This window comes from Nomascus leucogenys, chromosome 8 (assembly GCF_006542625.1).
Source record: "Nomascus leucogenys isolate Asia chromosome 8, Asia_NLE_v1, whole genome shotgun sequence".
Classification (NCBI taxonomy): domain Eukaryota; kingdom Metazoa; phylum Chordata; class Mammalia; order Primates; family Hylobatidae; genus Nomascus; species Nomascus leucogenys.
In genome coordinates, this window is record NC_044388.1 from 108,732,979 (window position 1) to 108,748,583 (window position 15,605).

General features: G+C 54.2%; 2 protein-coding genes across 7 annotated transcripts in view; one reads left to right on the top strand and one right to left on the bottom strand.

Moving 5' to 3' along the window:
- Positions 1 to 248: 248 nt before the first annotated feature.
- Positions 249 to 8,770, top strand: BARHL1 (BarH like homeobox 1). Of its 2 annotated transcripts, none has more exons than XM_003276783.3 (3): positions 249 to 1,703; positions 5,844 to 6,066; positions 7,743 to 8,770. In XM_003276783.3, exons 1-3 carry the CDS (start codon positions 1,238 to 1,240, stop codon positions 8,035 to 8,037), a joined length of 984 nt encoding a protein of 327 aa, XP_003276831.1. In that variant the 5' UTR covers positions 249 to 1,237; the 3' UTR covers positions 8,038 to 8,770. The 2 variants fall into 2 exon arrangements, with proteins under 2 accessions (XP_003276831.1, XP_030673946.1); XM_030818086.1 differs by lacking the exon at positions 249 to 1,703 and adding an exon at positions 2,641 to 5,760 and having other exon boundaries at positions 5,849 to 6,066.
- Positions 8,771 to 11,535: 2,765 nt separating this feature from the next.
- The window catches only part of DDX31 (DEAD-box helicase 31), a 77,529-nt gene continuing 73,459 nt past the window's right edge, over positions 11,536 to 15,605 (bottom strand). For 2 of the 5 annotated variants that reach the window (XM_003276785.3, XM_003276784.3), the window contains one exon: positions 11,536 to 13,635. In XM_003276785.3, coding sequence (XP_003276833.1) covers positions 13,389 to 13,635 — 247 coding nt within the window. In that variant the 3' untranslated portion in view covers positions 11,536 to 13,388. The remainder of the gene's footprint in view (positions 13,636 to 15,605) is intronic. The other 3 variants (XR_004031465.1, XR_004031464.1, XR_004031466.1) reach the window with 2 other exon arrangements.

The window sequence follows — 15,605 nt, forward strand, 5'->3', positions numbered from 1 at the left end:
CACACACACACCACACTTCTTTCTCCGTTGGGTTTAGTCCCTTTCTGCTGCTGGAGGAAGAAAAACGGGGGAAGAAAAAGGATCTACGACAGACCTGCGGACGAATAATTTGAATAACTGTGGGAAAGGGTCGGGGAACGCTAAAAAAAAAAAAAAAAAAAAAAAAAAGCCCAGCGCACATCCCAGCCCACCGCAGCGGCAGTCGGCTCGGCCCCCTCCCTTACCGCCGTACCCCCCTTGGCTAATCACCCTCATTAGGAGCTTCGTCACCGGCCTAATGAAAGCAAACCGTGTGGAAATCGCCGGTAAACAGTTGGGTCTGTGCTGTAATTAATTCAGTGTCTCTTTTAATCAAACTGAAAGGGAATCGGGCAGCGGCTTGCCGAGCCGTGACATCACCCCCAAAATCGGCCAGAGCCAATCAGCGTCATCACTCCGGGGACACGTGGGCGAGTCCCCTTAAAAAAAAAACACACACAACACAACGAAAAAAAAGAAACAAAAAAAAAAACCCCAGACCCAAAGTAAAAGTGACACAAGTTCATTTTTTAAAGGAAGGGGGGGAGGAGAAGGCGCGCGCGGACCGGCAGAGAGCTGCAGCCGAGGAGCCGGGAGGCGCTGTCCACGGTGCTGACGGGCCCCCGGAGCGGCGAGGGCGCGGAGAGAGGACCTCCCCGGCCAGGTGGAGCGTCATGAGCCGCGGGCAGCCGCCGCCGCTCTCCGCGGTGCTGATGCCGCCAGGTGCGCTCCTTTCCGCCCGCTGCTAGCGCGGCCCGGGCCCGCAGCTATCCGCGGTGCTGACCTGGCCACCCTCAGCCACCACTTGCCTGGAAGAAGCGTGCGGTTTGGATTTTTAAAACGCCATTCTTTATTTAGATTCCAACATCCTCGCGTTTCTTCTGTGCCAAGGGGGTCCTCGGGCCGTCCGTCTCCCCCTTTGCTCTCCCCAACTTGGCGCGCCCTCCCTCCCATTCCTCCCTGACACTCCCACCACCCCCCCTCGACTCGGCGGCTCGGCGCGATGCTGCAGAAGACGCACTGAGCCCTTTTGGATCTAATGCGCAGAGGAGGTTGGCCCAGAGCTCCCGGGCTCCCCCAAGGCTGAACTCCGTCCAAGGTGCCCGCAGGCTCCCTGCCCGCCTTCCCCATGCCAGCCCGCAGCTAGGGGCAGGGGCAGCGGCGGCTGGGGTTGGGGGTGGGTGGGGAGCTTTTGGGGAGGACAGGTCGCAGCTTGGCTATGGAAGGCTCCAATGGCTTTGGGATCGACTCCATTCTCTCCCACCGCGCGGGCAGCCCCGCCCTTCCCAAGGGGGACCCCTTGCTCGGGGACTGCCGTTCACCCCTGGAGCTGAGTCCACGTTCAGAGAGCAGCAGCGACTGCTCTTCGCCAGCCTCTCCAGGAAGGGACTGTCTGGAGACAGGCACCCCACGGCCTGGCGGGGCATCCGGCCCAGGTTTGGACTCCCACCTGCAGCCCGGGCAGCTCTCAGCCCCGGCCCAGTCGCGCACCGTCACCTCCTCCTTTCTGATCAGGGACATCCTTGCCGACTGCAAACCACTCGCGGCCTGTGCACCCTACTCTAGCAGCGGGCAGCCGGCAGCCCCTGAGCCTGGGGGCCGCCTTGCGGCCAAGGCCGGGGAGGACTTTAGAGACAAGCTGGACAAAAGTGGCAGCAACGCCTCATCGGACTCTGAGTATAAAGGTAAGAAAGCAGGAGGTGAAAACTTGGGGGGATGCTATGTATCTAAAAACTGACATTTAAAAGGAGTACACATGGTGGGACAAGCACTCGCTCACCTGGGGCTCCCCCAGGGCTCAGGTTGAGCAGTGGTTCTCCCCAGAACATTTCAGCCAGGCCTGTGGTTATGCCTTTGAGTAACAAAGAGTCTGGTGGAGACAGTGTGGGCATGGGAGGGATACTGTGTGCCCGAGGGGAGATTTCCCCAAAATGCACAAAGCAAACTTTCTTAACTTCGACTGGGACCCCTGCCCTTCCAGCAGTGCTGGTGGACAGGAGCAGGTCCCAATCAGGCCAGTGGCTCTCTAGGAAGAAACCGTGCAGAAGCAATGGAAGACTCAAAGAGTTCTGCTTTATAGAGTGAAAATATAGCAGAAAAATTTCAGCTGGAGCCCTGAGAACAGTCAGAATTTTCTGCCTTTTAATCTACATTTCCAGACAGAAAGAGAAACAGGGCTTTTCCTCCCAATGGGCCGTGTGATCCGGGTTCTGCGAGTCATGAAAAGAGGCACTCACTTCAAAGCAGAAACCTCATCCAGGAAGCTGCCTGGGAGCAGGTCAGGGGGCTAGTGGAGAGGGCAGTACCCTGCACCCACCCCCCAACGGCTCTCATTGAATTTGATTTTAAGTGCCTTGAGCAACCAACTCCAGGCTTTATGCAAGTTCCAGGGATTCCTGAGTAACCAGCCTTTTCTCCCGCTACACTGGGGTTGTTGCCCCTCCACTTTTCTTTTTACCTCTGTGAATCTTTGTTGTTGTTTGTTCCATTTTCATCCCATCTTAACCAAGGAGATGAGATCAGGGTTAAAAGGAAAGGGAGAAGGAAGGAAGGAAGGAAGGAAGGAAGGAAGGAAGGAAGGAAGGAAGGAAGGGAGGGAGGGAGGGAGGGAGGGAGGGAGGGAGGGAAAGGGAAGAAGAAGAAAAAAGAATTCCCTAATTTTGTTTCTGACCCCCAGCCACTACCTTGACTTTAGCTGTTTTTCAAAGTCAGAGGCACAAAGGTCTTTCTAAGGAAGAAGTCAAGGGGCAGAAGGTGAAGAGGAGTATGAGGGCTTCGTGGGAGACAGCCCCATGTCCCCATCTAGCAGAATACTGGGAGCGGGCAGAGGCTGTTCAGAGCTCTTTCAAGCACATAACTGATTCCCAGAAATCTTTTCAAGAGACAAAATTTCCCTGTAAGGGCAACTTCTTTATTGTCTTGCCCCCTACCCCAACACCCCCACCCCACCCCCAGCGCCATATCTCCTGGTCCCTATTTGGACCAAGTCTTCCCAAAATTTTAGGAAGGCTCATTTAATACTCTCCTCCCAACCAAGAATTCGTTTGTGGATATGTCCTGACTCCAAACCGAAATTCATCAGTCCGACTGCACATCCCATTTTCTTGCTTTCCCCCACACAAATGGCCAAGCCTCCTTCAGCCAGGCTGTGCCGACCATGCCTGGAAAGTAGGCAGGTTTAACGGAGTGGCCAGGAGGAGATCCAGAGGCATGCGGGTGCCCACAGGCCGGCACCTGGGCCCAGTGGCCCTTGCTCCTCCCCCCGGGGGGCCTGTTTAGAGAGGCAAAGAAAACTTGTGCTGGAGAGAGACTGGCATGGAGAAGGGAGAGGAGGAAGAAGGGGGAAGTCAATGTAAATATATATTCATAACATCATGTTATTATTTACCATTTGCAACTAGAACGGCCCCGCTTTAGTTAGAGCAAAGAGCACGAATCTTCCACCGCCCATGCTAATGGCTGGAACTGGCGATGGTGACACAGTTAGGCCCCTGCCTCCTTTTATTTCTTTGCCCCCAGGAAGGATTTTGAGGACAGGTTTCGTTTAAGATAATTAGAATATCAATTTTCTTCTCCTGTCTCTGAGGATATCTGATCGGGAGGTGACGAGGGCCGGCTGTCTACATATCGCTTAAATAGGTTTGGAGCGAAGGGGGTAGAAGGTCTTGCCCAACCCCCACCCCAGGCGTTGCTGCCTTTGCCCCTAGTGAAAAAAGGAGCAGGGCCAGGCAGCGAGGCCTTGTCTGGAGCGTTTCTCAAACGTGGAGGGGACTTTTTCAGAGCTGAGAAACAGACACCGTGAGCCAGTCCGTGGAGCATTTAAGCTGGTCTACTCTCCAGCCACCTTCCAAGCTGAGTCATTTCCTCCAAGGAGGGCATAGGGGAAGGTCAGCCTCATCCCAAGTTTCTGCTATCAAATGCTCTTCAAACAATATTTATTTGATAATATTTAAAGAAGCCAAAACTCGGCTTTGAAGTAAGGCGGTCGGCGACACTAGCGGCTGGATCCAAGGTCCAGGGAGAACCCAAACCAGAGTTTTGTTCCCAGAAGGCAGGGTCGGTGAATGGGCCTGGAACTCGGGGACACTGAGATGTAGCCTCTAGAACCAGAGTCTGGGAAGCCAGTACCCCCTGGGCTGAGCCTATCCAGGAGGAGATCAAGGCAGAACGGGCACAGAACCTGCATTCAAAGGCTCCAGCCCACGCTGGAGGGGGAACAGAAGAAAAGCCCCAGTAGCCAACCCATTCTTCCCAACACCACAAACTCAACACCTCCCGATCTCCAACGCAGACCTCGTCCCTGAGAAGCGGGGGATTTTCATTAAGTAGCCCAGGCAATTTGGTCAAAAAGTAAGAGTTCTACGATATCAAGTTTGAGATCTGGACGATCGTTTCCTCAAACTTATTTAAACTATCTGTCTGCACAGACAGAAGTCAAGTCCCCCCATGCCAACACATCCCCTTCCCCTGACGGTGGCCATGCCCAAATATGGGGAGCCCACAGGGCAGGGAGAGCCTGGTGCCAGCCTAGAGGAGGCAGGTAGAAAGCCTTAGCCGGCTGCCGTTTCTCCTCTGCGCTCTCCTGGCTCACCAGGCTGGATGCCAGGCCCTCCTTGCAGCGAAGCGCTGCCTTTTCAGTTGAAAAGTCTCGATCCCTAGTGGCTCAATTAACCGGATTATTGTTTCCTACAGAGAGAAATCACCTTGCATTCAGCTGAACCCTGTCACTGCAAACGCCACGCACAATGAAACTCCACCATAAAAGAAAACACAGAAAAAAGGGAGTAGGTTGGGGGAAAGCCCCAATCTGCGCCGCCAATTTTGGGGAAGTGGTCTAGTTGGTTATATAATCGCTTTAGAGGGAGAAGGAGGGTGAACATTGAGCTTGTTCGATTAAGTGTTTTCTGTGCAGTCCAAGCCGAACGAAAGTGTCTGGGATAAAGAAACTACCTGTGCCAGGTCTATCCTTCGACCTCAGGAGCTGGGCCCCCGGTGCAATTCTGTCCCGACCTTGGGGTGTAAACACAAGATGCCACGCAGGTGTAGCAGGAGCCATCGTTAGTGGGCAATGCAATGACAACGAAACACAGACCTGGGCAACGTGCGCTGCGCCCAAGGGGCAAGCGAGTGGCAGAGTCGCTTATTTCTCCAAGTGCTAGGCGCTCGCAGACCCGGCGCCTTCCGCGCAGCGCCCTGTGTAGGTAGCGAGTGTCGGGAGAAATGACTACTACGAATTCGTTTCCATATAGGGGCAACGCCAGGCGGGGCACAATGATCTGTCCTTCAGGACAAAGAGTGGCTCCGGGGAGAGCAGGTTTTTGTCCCTCCACGCAGGTTTCTTTCCCCAGACCCCAGCCTTCAGCTTCCTCCCTTCATGTCACGGACGCAGCCGGAGAAATTGGGGCCCAGACGCGGAGCTCACTCCGCCAGAAACCCTGGGTCCCCTCCCCTACTATGGCAGGCTGGGTCCGGTTCCATCGTCGCGGCTCCGTTTATCCCTCCAGGGAGCGCGGGCAGAGCGCCGAGCGCGGCGCAGGGACTGGAGTTCTCGCCAGCTTCGGGTTCTTTCTCCCCGGAGCTGCCCGGGGGTTCTCGGCCTCGGGCGCTCCCGCCGCCGTCCTGTTCCCCTCAGGGTTCTTGTCCTGTTCCCTTCCCTGTTCCTCCCCCTTGCCCCAGAGGTCCCGTCTGAGAGCAGCCCCCGCGAGCTTGGGTGTCGCGAAACCACTGCTGTCGGAAGCCGAGGTTACACAAACGCCACGGGCAGGAGCGGGAGGGCACCGGCGGCGGCTGCGAGGCCGGGCCCTGACATGCCGCTGTGTCCGCAGTGAAGGAGGAGGGCGACCGCGAGATCTCCAGCTCCAGGGACAGTCCCCCGGTGCGCCTGAAAAAGCCACGCAAGGCGCGCACGGCCTTCACCGACCATCAGCTGGCGCAGCTGGAGCGCAGCTTCGAGCGGCAGAAGTACCTGAGTGTGCAGGACCGCATGGAGCTCGCCGCCTCGCTCAACCTCACCGACACGCAGGTCAAGACCTGGTACCAGAACCGCAGGTGAGGCCCAGCTGCCGGGGTAGAGGGAGAAAGGGAACTTCCCCTTTCCGCACAGCTCCTGGAGGGGGCCAGGAGTCTACAGGTTGGTGCTAAGGGAGGGCCCCAGAGCCTCCCCTATTCTGTAAAAGTGGGAAACTGAGTCCCTAAGGGGAGAAGGCCTTGCCCAAAATCCCCACAGTGAGGGACAGAGATGAGACTAGACTTGGTGTCCAGCGTCCAGTCAGCCCTCCCCCGGATGGGTGGACAGACACATAGGCCACTGAAGATCCAAGTCCTGCCCTAGCTCAGCCGGAGTCGGGGGAGGTCTGCCTGGAGCCCCCATCCGAACCAGCCTGGGTCTTGGAAGCCCCAGGTCCTTGGAGGGGTGACAGTCTTGATGCCCAGGAAGCTTGTGAAGAGGACAGCCAGGCAGTGGCCCTTGGGGTGTTGAAACCTGGCCCAGACCGGGAAGGGGCCTCAGTTCCTGTGAGGCTCTTCAGGCCTCCCCAGCCTTTCCGGTCCCAAAACCTGGGGAGGGGGGTGGGGAACTGGCCAAGCCCTTGTTCCTTGGGGACAGGGTGACTGGGAAGTTGGTGTTGAGGCACTGGACTTGAACCTGTTTCCTAATTTTCCTCCCGAACACACTCACCAGACTTAGATGCACATGTACAAAACACACGGGCATCCACACACTTAACCCAAATAGCGACACACTGACACACACATCGAAACAACTTGCAGTCACACACGCACTCACACTCAGCCCCACAGTCACTCGCATGCTCTTAGCAGAGGCAGGAATGGTGCTTTTCATAAACAAGCCTCAGAACACATCGCCCCATTAATAATAAATACTGATTACTGCTCCGGGCATCAATAATTAAGGCCTGTTACAGTAATTACACAATTATGATGATGATGAATAATTCAGGGAGGGAAACAGGGCTGGTGTGGCTGAGCCCACCTTAGTGGGACCCTGGCTGGTCCGCCTAGCCTCACCTGGCAGGTGAGCCTAGGGTCCAGGACTGCCTTCTCCAAACCCCAGGCCGCTGGCTGGCCAAGGCCTCTGGACTTTGAGGCCAGACAGTCCGCAGGGCTCGCAGTGCGAGCTCTGGAGGATGGCAGGTGCAGCCTGCTCCAGCCGGCAGGGCGTGCGAGCCGGGAGCGCGTCCTCTCCGGTTGCCATTTCAGGCCTGCTCGCTTCTGCTAGCTTGCAGTCCGGCCAGCCTGCAGAGAAATCAGTCGTATTCCCTTCCCTGACCAGAGCACACCCCCATCCCCTCAGGCCTCTCCAGGGTGATCCCACCTTCATAAAGAGGCACGTGCAGGGAGGAGCCCCCCTACCCAGCTCCAAGGGTTCGTTCTGCGATCTCCTGGGCAGGGTAAGGCGCAGTTAGAGCCCGGCTTTGGGGTTAGACAGCAGGGCTTAAAACCCGGGCTCCTTTTTGAAAACCGGCCCAGACCTCAGTTTTCCTCTCTGTAAAATGGGGTAAGAGCCACGGAAGGCCGGTGGAAGATAAAAGGAGAGGATGCATGTAAGGCGTGCGATGGTGCCTGGCACCCGGTTATTTATTAACAAATGAGTACGATCGCTCTTGGCCTCCCTGCAGGCTCTCTGGGCCAAGCAGTGGGGAGGGGCTGGGGTCGCTGGATGCCCTAGCCCTGATCCCGCCATACGCGTTTATTTCGGCCCCCAGGACTAAATGGAAGCGACAGACGGCCGTCGGGTTGGAGCTGCTGGCGGAGGCTGGCAATTACTCAGCGCTCCAGCGGATGTTCCCGTCGCCTTATTTCTACCCGCAGAGTCTGGTTTCCAACCTGGACCCCGGCGCGGCACTCTACCTGTACCGCGGCCCCAGTGCGCCGCCACCTGCTCTCCAGAGACCTCTGGTGCCCCGCATCCTCATCCACGGACTCCAGGGCGCCAGCGAGCCGCCCCCGCCGCTGCCCCCGCTGGCCGGCGTCCTCCCGCGCGCCGCCCAGCCTCGGTGAGGCGCCCACCGGCTCCAGGGCCTCCTCCCGCGGGCTCGGCGTGGCCCCTTCTGCCCGCCTTTCTGAGGGCGCGGGTTCGACGCCCTTTCCCGGGAGGGGGCCCTGCCCGGCCCTCCCTGGCGCCCCAGCCCAGTGCCCCCCGAAGGACCAAATGCCAAGTCCACTGAGGCCCGGACCCCGGACTGCGTCTCCCCAGCCCCCCTTGGCGTCCTCTCTCGCGGCCGCTCTGTCCGGGAGCCATCCCCACCCGCCGGGTGTACATACGCGTCTCTGCCCCCTCCCCACCCCCAGCCTCTGCCGGCTCCCCTAGGCGCCCCTTTCTCCCCAGGAGCGGGTGCGGCTGATTCCCAGGCTTCGCTCTCTCCCACGCCCCTTCTACGCTCCAGGTGGAGAACAGCCCCTCTCCCCGCGCCCCTGCCAGGGAGAGAAGGGGAGTGCGGAGCCCCGTCTCCCTACCCCTCGAGCGCCTAGGCCAGCGGCTGAGCTGTACATACCGTGTGCAAAGTGTATATGAAGTTATTTATTCGTGACCCATGAGCCCGTGACCGTGTCCGTGGATTAGTGAGTCTGTGGCCTGTGCCCTCCCCACTCCCAGGCGGGGCAGGAAGGGGCCGAGGGGGCTTGCCCACCCACCCCGACCCCAGCCCCCAGCCTCAGCCCCGGTCCGGGGGCAGCCAGGCCTCTCGGGTTCTCTCTTTTTTAAATGTCGAAATAAAAAACTTCTTACAAATGACCAGGCGCCTGTCTGCGCTCGCGTCGCTCGGTCCGCACTCAATCCCTCTCCCATCCCTCTCCTGGGGACTCGGTTTCCTTCCATCCTCAATAACGAAACATTTTTTGTCCCCTTTCTCTTCCCCGGTGCTGTGGACTTGCGCGGGGGCCCCGACGGGACTCGCTGGGGCCGGGGTCTCCCCTCCCTGGCCTCAGTCTTCCCATCTCTACAGCGAGACCAGCCCGTTTTTCCCCTCCTCCTCCTCTGTCTCCATCTGGTTCCTCGCGGCTCCCAGACGGTCCCGAGGGCCGGGGCGGGGGTCCGTGCCGGAACCGGCGGGGGTCAGCGCGGGGCCTCGGTCGGCTGCGGGCCGGGCTGCGGGGCCCTCGCCGAGCCGACTCATCTGGCCGCGACAAGGGCCCCGGCAGCTGGTGACCGGCCCGCCGGGCGCGGGCCGACAGATGGGCTCCGAGGCTGCTCCCCCCATCACTCCCACCCTCCGCCCAGCGTCCGGCCGCGCTCGGGCTCCCGACGCTCGCGGGCGCCAAGGCGGCCCCGGCCTCCGGGCCTCCCGCACCAGGCAGGACTCTGCGCGCCTTCGCTGCGAACCAGACGCCACATCGGGTAAACCCCCACTCCCACATCTCCTCACCTCCCCTTTACCCCGGGAGGAGGTTGGAAATGAGACCCAGAGGGGAGCCAAATCCCAGCGTCTGCCCCATCTCTTCTGGCTGCCCCAGACCGCAGCTCTAGCATCTCAGGGGAGAGGGGTTTAAGTCCCGAGTCAGACTCGAGGCTTCCAGTTCACGTTCAAAGGGCCACGGTCACCTGAGACTGCTCCCTCTCTGGGGAGGTGAGCGCAGGTGCTCCCCTCCCACACACCACCTGCAGCTCGCTAACCCTCAGCGCTGGGAAGTTTTGGGGGCCGGCAAGCCGTGGCCCCTCTAGGTTGGGGGCAGGGTTTCTCTGAAGACCGGGGCTGTGTTCAGACTACAACCCCTCTCAAAAACCAGACCCACAGCCAGCTCCGCTACTGTTTCCTCCCTGCCCCCCAACACCCTCGCACAGCAGCTTTCTTTCCTAGGATGGCGAGGGTATTATTCTAATTTTGCAAAATGCACAGCAGCTAATTAAGTCAAGGAGCCCCTCGGCTTTGGAGTTCTTTTGCATGTGAATGGGGGCTGGTAAATCCCCAGCTCTGGCTCTGGTGGGGGTGAGGAGAGACTGTCCCCAACTCAGGGTTAATGAAGTGGGAAAGGAGTCTCTCATAGCCTCCTGCAAACAAAACCCCCCATGCAACAAACCCTGCCCAAATCCTACATGGATTGACTTAAACCCAGGGGATAAGTGCTTTAAATTAATCTCATTGAATAAGAATGAGACCAAACAAAACTCTTTAAAATCATATTAAAAATCTATCAAAGGACAACTTGCACTGGTGTGCTTTTCATTTTGTGAAAGTGAAGGAGATAGACGGTAGCAACCACCCTCACATTTACACAGTGGCAGCGCAAACCACAGACACATTCTCAACTATGTAATTGTCCTTGTACCTCAGAGGCGATTTCATATCTTACATTAATGAAGAACAAGGCTTCCCTACAAGTTTATAATTAGAATATTTTAAATTGTCCTGCACATCCCATCTGTAATAATAACTTCACAACCTTTGCAGTGAGGTGGGCTCCTGCCTTCCATCCACTTAGAAGGCTAAATTGGTTTCTGTTCCCAACCCTGAGGTTGGGCGAGCTCTCATGTAAGCAAAAAAGAATGAATGTGGGACCCCAACAGGCCTGACAATAGGAGAGGGCTGAGAAGCCATCTTCCCCCGCTCCGCCACTGACCCATCCCCCCCTCATAAACGCCGACTCAACGGGGGGGGGGGCAACAAAGTTGAAAAGAAGTTTAGAGCTCCCTGCTGGCCCTCGGTCGCAAGGGAAATTGAGGACTGGGGCAAGTTGAGAACCTGAGCTGATTTTCAGGGTGCCCCACTGCCCCCACACCGACAGGCCTGGCTCCGGATTCTTCCTAGCATGGAGCAGATTAAGAGATAATGTCTAATGGTCAAGGGGGAGGTTTAACAAGACCAGTTAAGAAGCCTTTTCAAGCAGGGCAACTTCTCCAGTGGAAAAGCCTTCAACTTGCGCCTCTACGAAGCAATGCCCGGATTTTAATGGCTTCCACTGACTGTGGCCTGAAGGGCTGAAGGGCTAAGCGGGGAGGCCCCTGGCAGTTTGGGAGATACCTGCTCCGAAAGGTCTCATTTACTCCCCTCTTCCCTAAAGTTCTCCTCCCTTCGCTCCAGGGGGAAAACAAAAAAATAAAAATAACCCACTGGGCTTTGTTAAAAAAAAAAAAAAAAAAAAAGTCCTTTGCTGAGATTTGGTTGGCTCGTTGCTTCTCTAGAGTGGAAGGGGCTGTGTGCACATCAGCAATGACTTCATCTCTCAGCAAGGGCTCTCTGCCCTTCAGTGTGTGAGAATGAGGCCCGTCAACTGCTAAGGCTGTGGCAAACATGAGGATGTTCTGGTTTCCAAAAAAACATTCTACAAGCCCGCTTGGGGGAAACGCTTTTGGGCTGCAACATTCCATTAAATGTCCAAATTCTGTGTGACTCTAAATATGGGAACCAGGCTTATGATATAGAGACATGACTAAGTTTGGGAAATTTTAAAAAGAGGCATGATTAAACATACACACAAAAATTAGAATATGTACAGTGGAATTAGGCTAAAGCTTTGCCTAATTGATGCCTGAAATGTATAATCTGTCAAGAGCCATAATAAAAGAGAAAGAGATTTATTTTAAGGTTATTTAAATTTAAACAATATTAACCTTAAATCTGCTAAATCCATGTTTCTTTATTAACTGGGGTAATATATTGATTCTACTTAGAAACAGACCCACATAGCATGTATGGCAAGAAACCCTCACCATAAGAGTTGGCATATTAAGTGTGTAAGTTTTGATCTTGGAATTATCATCACTCACACGTTGCATGATTCTAGCACTTCTCTTTCCCCCCAGGGAGGCAGAACTCTGCCAATTCGCCCTTTAGTGGAATGAGTACTAGTGGGAGAAAAAGTAAGGTTTCTCTTTGATCATCCCCAATCACTGGCATTAATCCTGTTTTTCACACAGCTGGGTTTTGTCTATAAAAGTTTGATCCCTCCTTTTCTCATCCAAATCATGTGAACCATTACACATCGAAATAAAAGAAAGGTGGCAGATTTGCCCAAAGCCAGGCTGACATGTGCCCCAGGGTTGTTGTTTTTTAATTATTATTGTTAGAAACTGCACCCACAGTCCCTGTTAATTTGTATGTGACAGCCAACTCTGAGAAGGTCCTATTTTTCCACCTGCAGAGGGTCCAGTCTCACTAGGCTCCTCTCGCCCTCACACTGCAGTCACTGCCGGTGTGGGTGCCCACTGACATTCACCTGGGTCTAGAATGGAGGCGAGGATGCTGACCCCCCGTGGTCCCTGCAGGAAGGCCCACCTTGCCAACTCTCACCACCCTCTCGAGGCAACCTAGACCTTTCATGGATCTGGGGGGATCTACTGAAGTGGTGCCTCAACACTGGTCCGGGGGAGACCACAGGGGGCGGCACAGTCACTGCAGAGGAGAAGGAAACTGAGAACGCAAGACAGGGGAGAGTACAAGAGTGGTGCCCACAGGTGTGGAGGCCTCCAACCCTTTCTCTTCTGGACCCCTCTGCAAGTGCCCAAATATTACATTTATTGGGAAATCAATATGCTCTAGGGGGCCTCTTTCAAACCTCCCAGAAAACACGATGCAGGGGCGGCGGCAGGCAGCCGTGGCCTGGGTCACAATACAAAGACCCCCAGACCTTTCTTGAAGACAAGACAGGATTCGAAGGGGAAATAAAGCTTGGGCTACTGGTGCCTTTTGACTTCAAAGGCAAATAATCAAAAGCCAACAGTAAATCAATTAGCCCTGAGACAGTGAGTTTTCAGTGGACATGAAAGAGGGAGCAATGCATGTAAATGCAATCTCGTGTTTCCAGAAGAAAATAAGAGGGACCATGAGCCTGAAAACACGTTCGTATTTTTTGACCCAGACCAAAAACTTTTGGTCTTTTTTAACGGTACATTCCTACATTAAGAAAATAATTAGTGATAAATATATTTTCTTCTCTTTTTGTACAAATTCAATTCCAGTTTTTAACACCCTAATTCACAAAATTGATGCCAATGTATGCACTGATAGGTAGGCTGAAGTCAAGCTGTGAAACTTCAGAACACAGTTAACGGCAGCAATCAACCCCGTTCCAGGCTGATGTGCAGGATGTTCTTACATCACGTCCCGGAGTGCCAGCTCAACCCCGGCACATCAGCACCTGGGTGAAGGGAGTGCCGGGCACTGATGGGATCAATACAAGACACAGACCCCTTCCGTCGGGAGCTGGCTAGTCTCTACGGTGCCCCACACCACTGATTTCTATCAGGCTCCAGGGCCTCCCACGGAGGAGAAGGGCTGTGGCCCCTCTGATTCTTGGGGATGTAGTATTCAGGCAAAGGCAGCAGTTATTTTTCACAAGCCTCCTCTGACAAGAACAGGACATCAATCCACTGCCACCCAGGGCTTCCAGAATCCACTCAAAGACCCAGAGAGATTTTAAACTTTCTGGGAAGTCTGGCTGTCCCGCTGTAAACCTTTTTGGGTTTTTCTCCATTTTAATGTTTTCCCACGGCCAAAGCAGGGTGTTGGCTGCAGACTGTGCAGCAGGGGCCTGCCACCAGGCTCTCCAGGTGCGTTTTGCTTTTTGACCTTGGCGACGTCGGCCTCCATGCCGCTTGAGTATTCCGAACGCAGGATTTCAGCGAGGCTGTGTTTACTCTGGGTCTTCTTATGAAGGTCAGGTCTGAAGAACAGTAACAGCAGAGAGGGAAAAGAAACTTTATTATTTTTCTTTCCCATTTGGAAAGAGGCTGATAGCAGCTGCTTCTGAGACCGTGAAGCTGACATTTTTGTATTAACGGAAGTACAATCCCTTCAATGGTACTTGTTTTGATATTCTATGCACCAGAAGATTAGATACGGCGCTGACAGATTTTCATAACGGTGGCAAAATATCATGGCATTTTTAAAAGTGAGGCTTTGTTCTGTGTTGTTTTCATGGGGAAAAAAAGAACTATACACCCTCATGCTCTGATGGCAAATGAGGTGTATGATACAGCGGTTTGCCAAAGGACAGGGAAAAACCCACCGTCACACTCAACAACATGAAGCAGTGAAAGCTCGCGGCAGCTTCCCGGTAACCCCTAAGCAGCTTAAAGCAACTGGCCTCCTCATGGGCTCCTGAGGGCTTCAGGACTCAGCCCTGCGGGAGCACAGTCCAGCAAGTTCTACGCAGGCCTCCAGAGTCCCAGAGTGAAGGCTGGGATGACAGCCACACAGCTCTTTATGAACGGAAAAAACTCTTCAACATATTTCTGACCCTACAAAACCCAAACCCAGGGCACAGCCTGGTCAATGTCTGCATCTAGGATTAGACCAGCAGCTTTCTGCAGCCCACACAAACCCGGGTGTTAGAGGGAGGTCTCTCCCTACCCTAAGCCACTCAGAAAATGCCAAAGGTTGAAAAATCAATTTCCGACGTCGAATCCTGATAACTGTTCTGAAAAGATGGCAATTTTACCATTTGATCGGAAGATCAGAGGAGGAAATTTGTAGATGTTCAATCATACATAAGAAGAATGATTATGAAAACTGAAGAGTAAAACAACGTTTCTTAAGACAGGATTTTAACCAAACCAACAACAATAAAACAATTACCAATAAATCCACACTTCCTTGCTGGCAACTCCTTCAATACCAAAACGGCAATGTCTTAGGACACCACAGTGCCATGGAGTTCTCACAAAGACACACGTTACGTTCTGCTACTACATTTAGAGCATTTTCTTTGCTGTAATCAGAGAATAAACTGAACTGAAATTGTGGTCAAAATAGATGTAACAATGCCTTTAAAACCCAAGAATTAGAAATAAGACTAATACTGTGTTATTAACCTGACTGTGAAAGCTTGTAGAAACCCATTATAACCTAGCTACAGCAATAATACCTGTTTCTAATCACACCCCAGAGGACAGGGTGACAGTCATACAATGGTGTTTTCTATTGCAACATACAGGAAGACACATTCAAGCCAAACTCTGCAGGAAAAGAAGATCTGAAACAAGGGGACAATGAAGAGATAACATTTAAGGGCCAGGAGTTTATGGGGTGGGCACATCAGGGCAGGATGTAGTGAGAAGATTAGAAGTATACAGGGAAGACTTCCTGGGGTCTGTGGGAAATGATTCACATACACAATCTCTTAACAATCCTCGCTCAACAAGGTAGGTACGGTTATTATCCTCATTTACAGACAAGGACACAAAGACTCAAGGAAGGTAACTGCCCCAGGACCACACGGCTGGTAAGTGGAGAAGCCAAGAGGCAAACTCAGGGCAGAGAACGATTTGCCAGGTCAGGCAGGGCAGGAGGACTCAGCTGGACAAAGGGTGGAAAATGGTGAGATGTGATGGGAGGGGTCCTCTATGGTCCTAAGGACTACTTCAGCAGGACAGTGGGGTAGAAGCCAGGCGACTGAGTAGGGAGTGGTGAGGGGAGACAGCAGAGCTGCAGGGCGGAGGAGGGAGAAGCTAGGGTTGGAACTTGACTATCACTCATCAGCTGAGGACACGGAATGAGCGACTCAGGCTCTGTGCATCAGTTTCCTCACTGAGAATGGCACTCACAGGTGTGAGGATTAGAAAAAATCAAGACATATAAGGGGGTAGCTGGTGGTTGGCATGTGGACCGCAGTCACAGTTAAACATTAGGAAA

Coding starts and splice junctions, on each gene's coding strand:
- BARHL1 (XM_030818086.1), top strand. CDS start 5,239: ATGACTACTACGAATTCGTTTCCATATAGGGGCAACGCCAGGCGGGGC. Junction 5,761..5,848: donor CACTGCTGTCGGAAGCCGAG/GTTACACAAACG, acceptor TCCGCAGTGAAG/GAGGAGGGCGACCGCGAGAT. Junction 6,067..7,742: donor ACCTGGTACCAGAACCGCAG/GTGAGGCCCAGC, acceptor TTCGGCCCCCAG/GACTAAATGGAAGCGACAGA.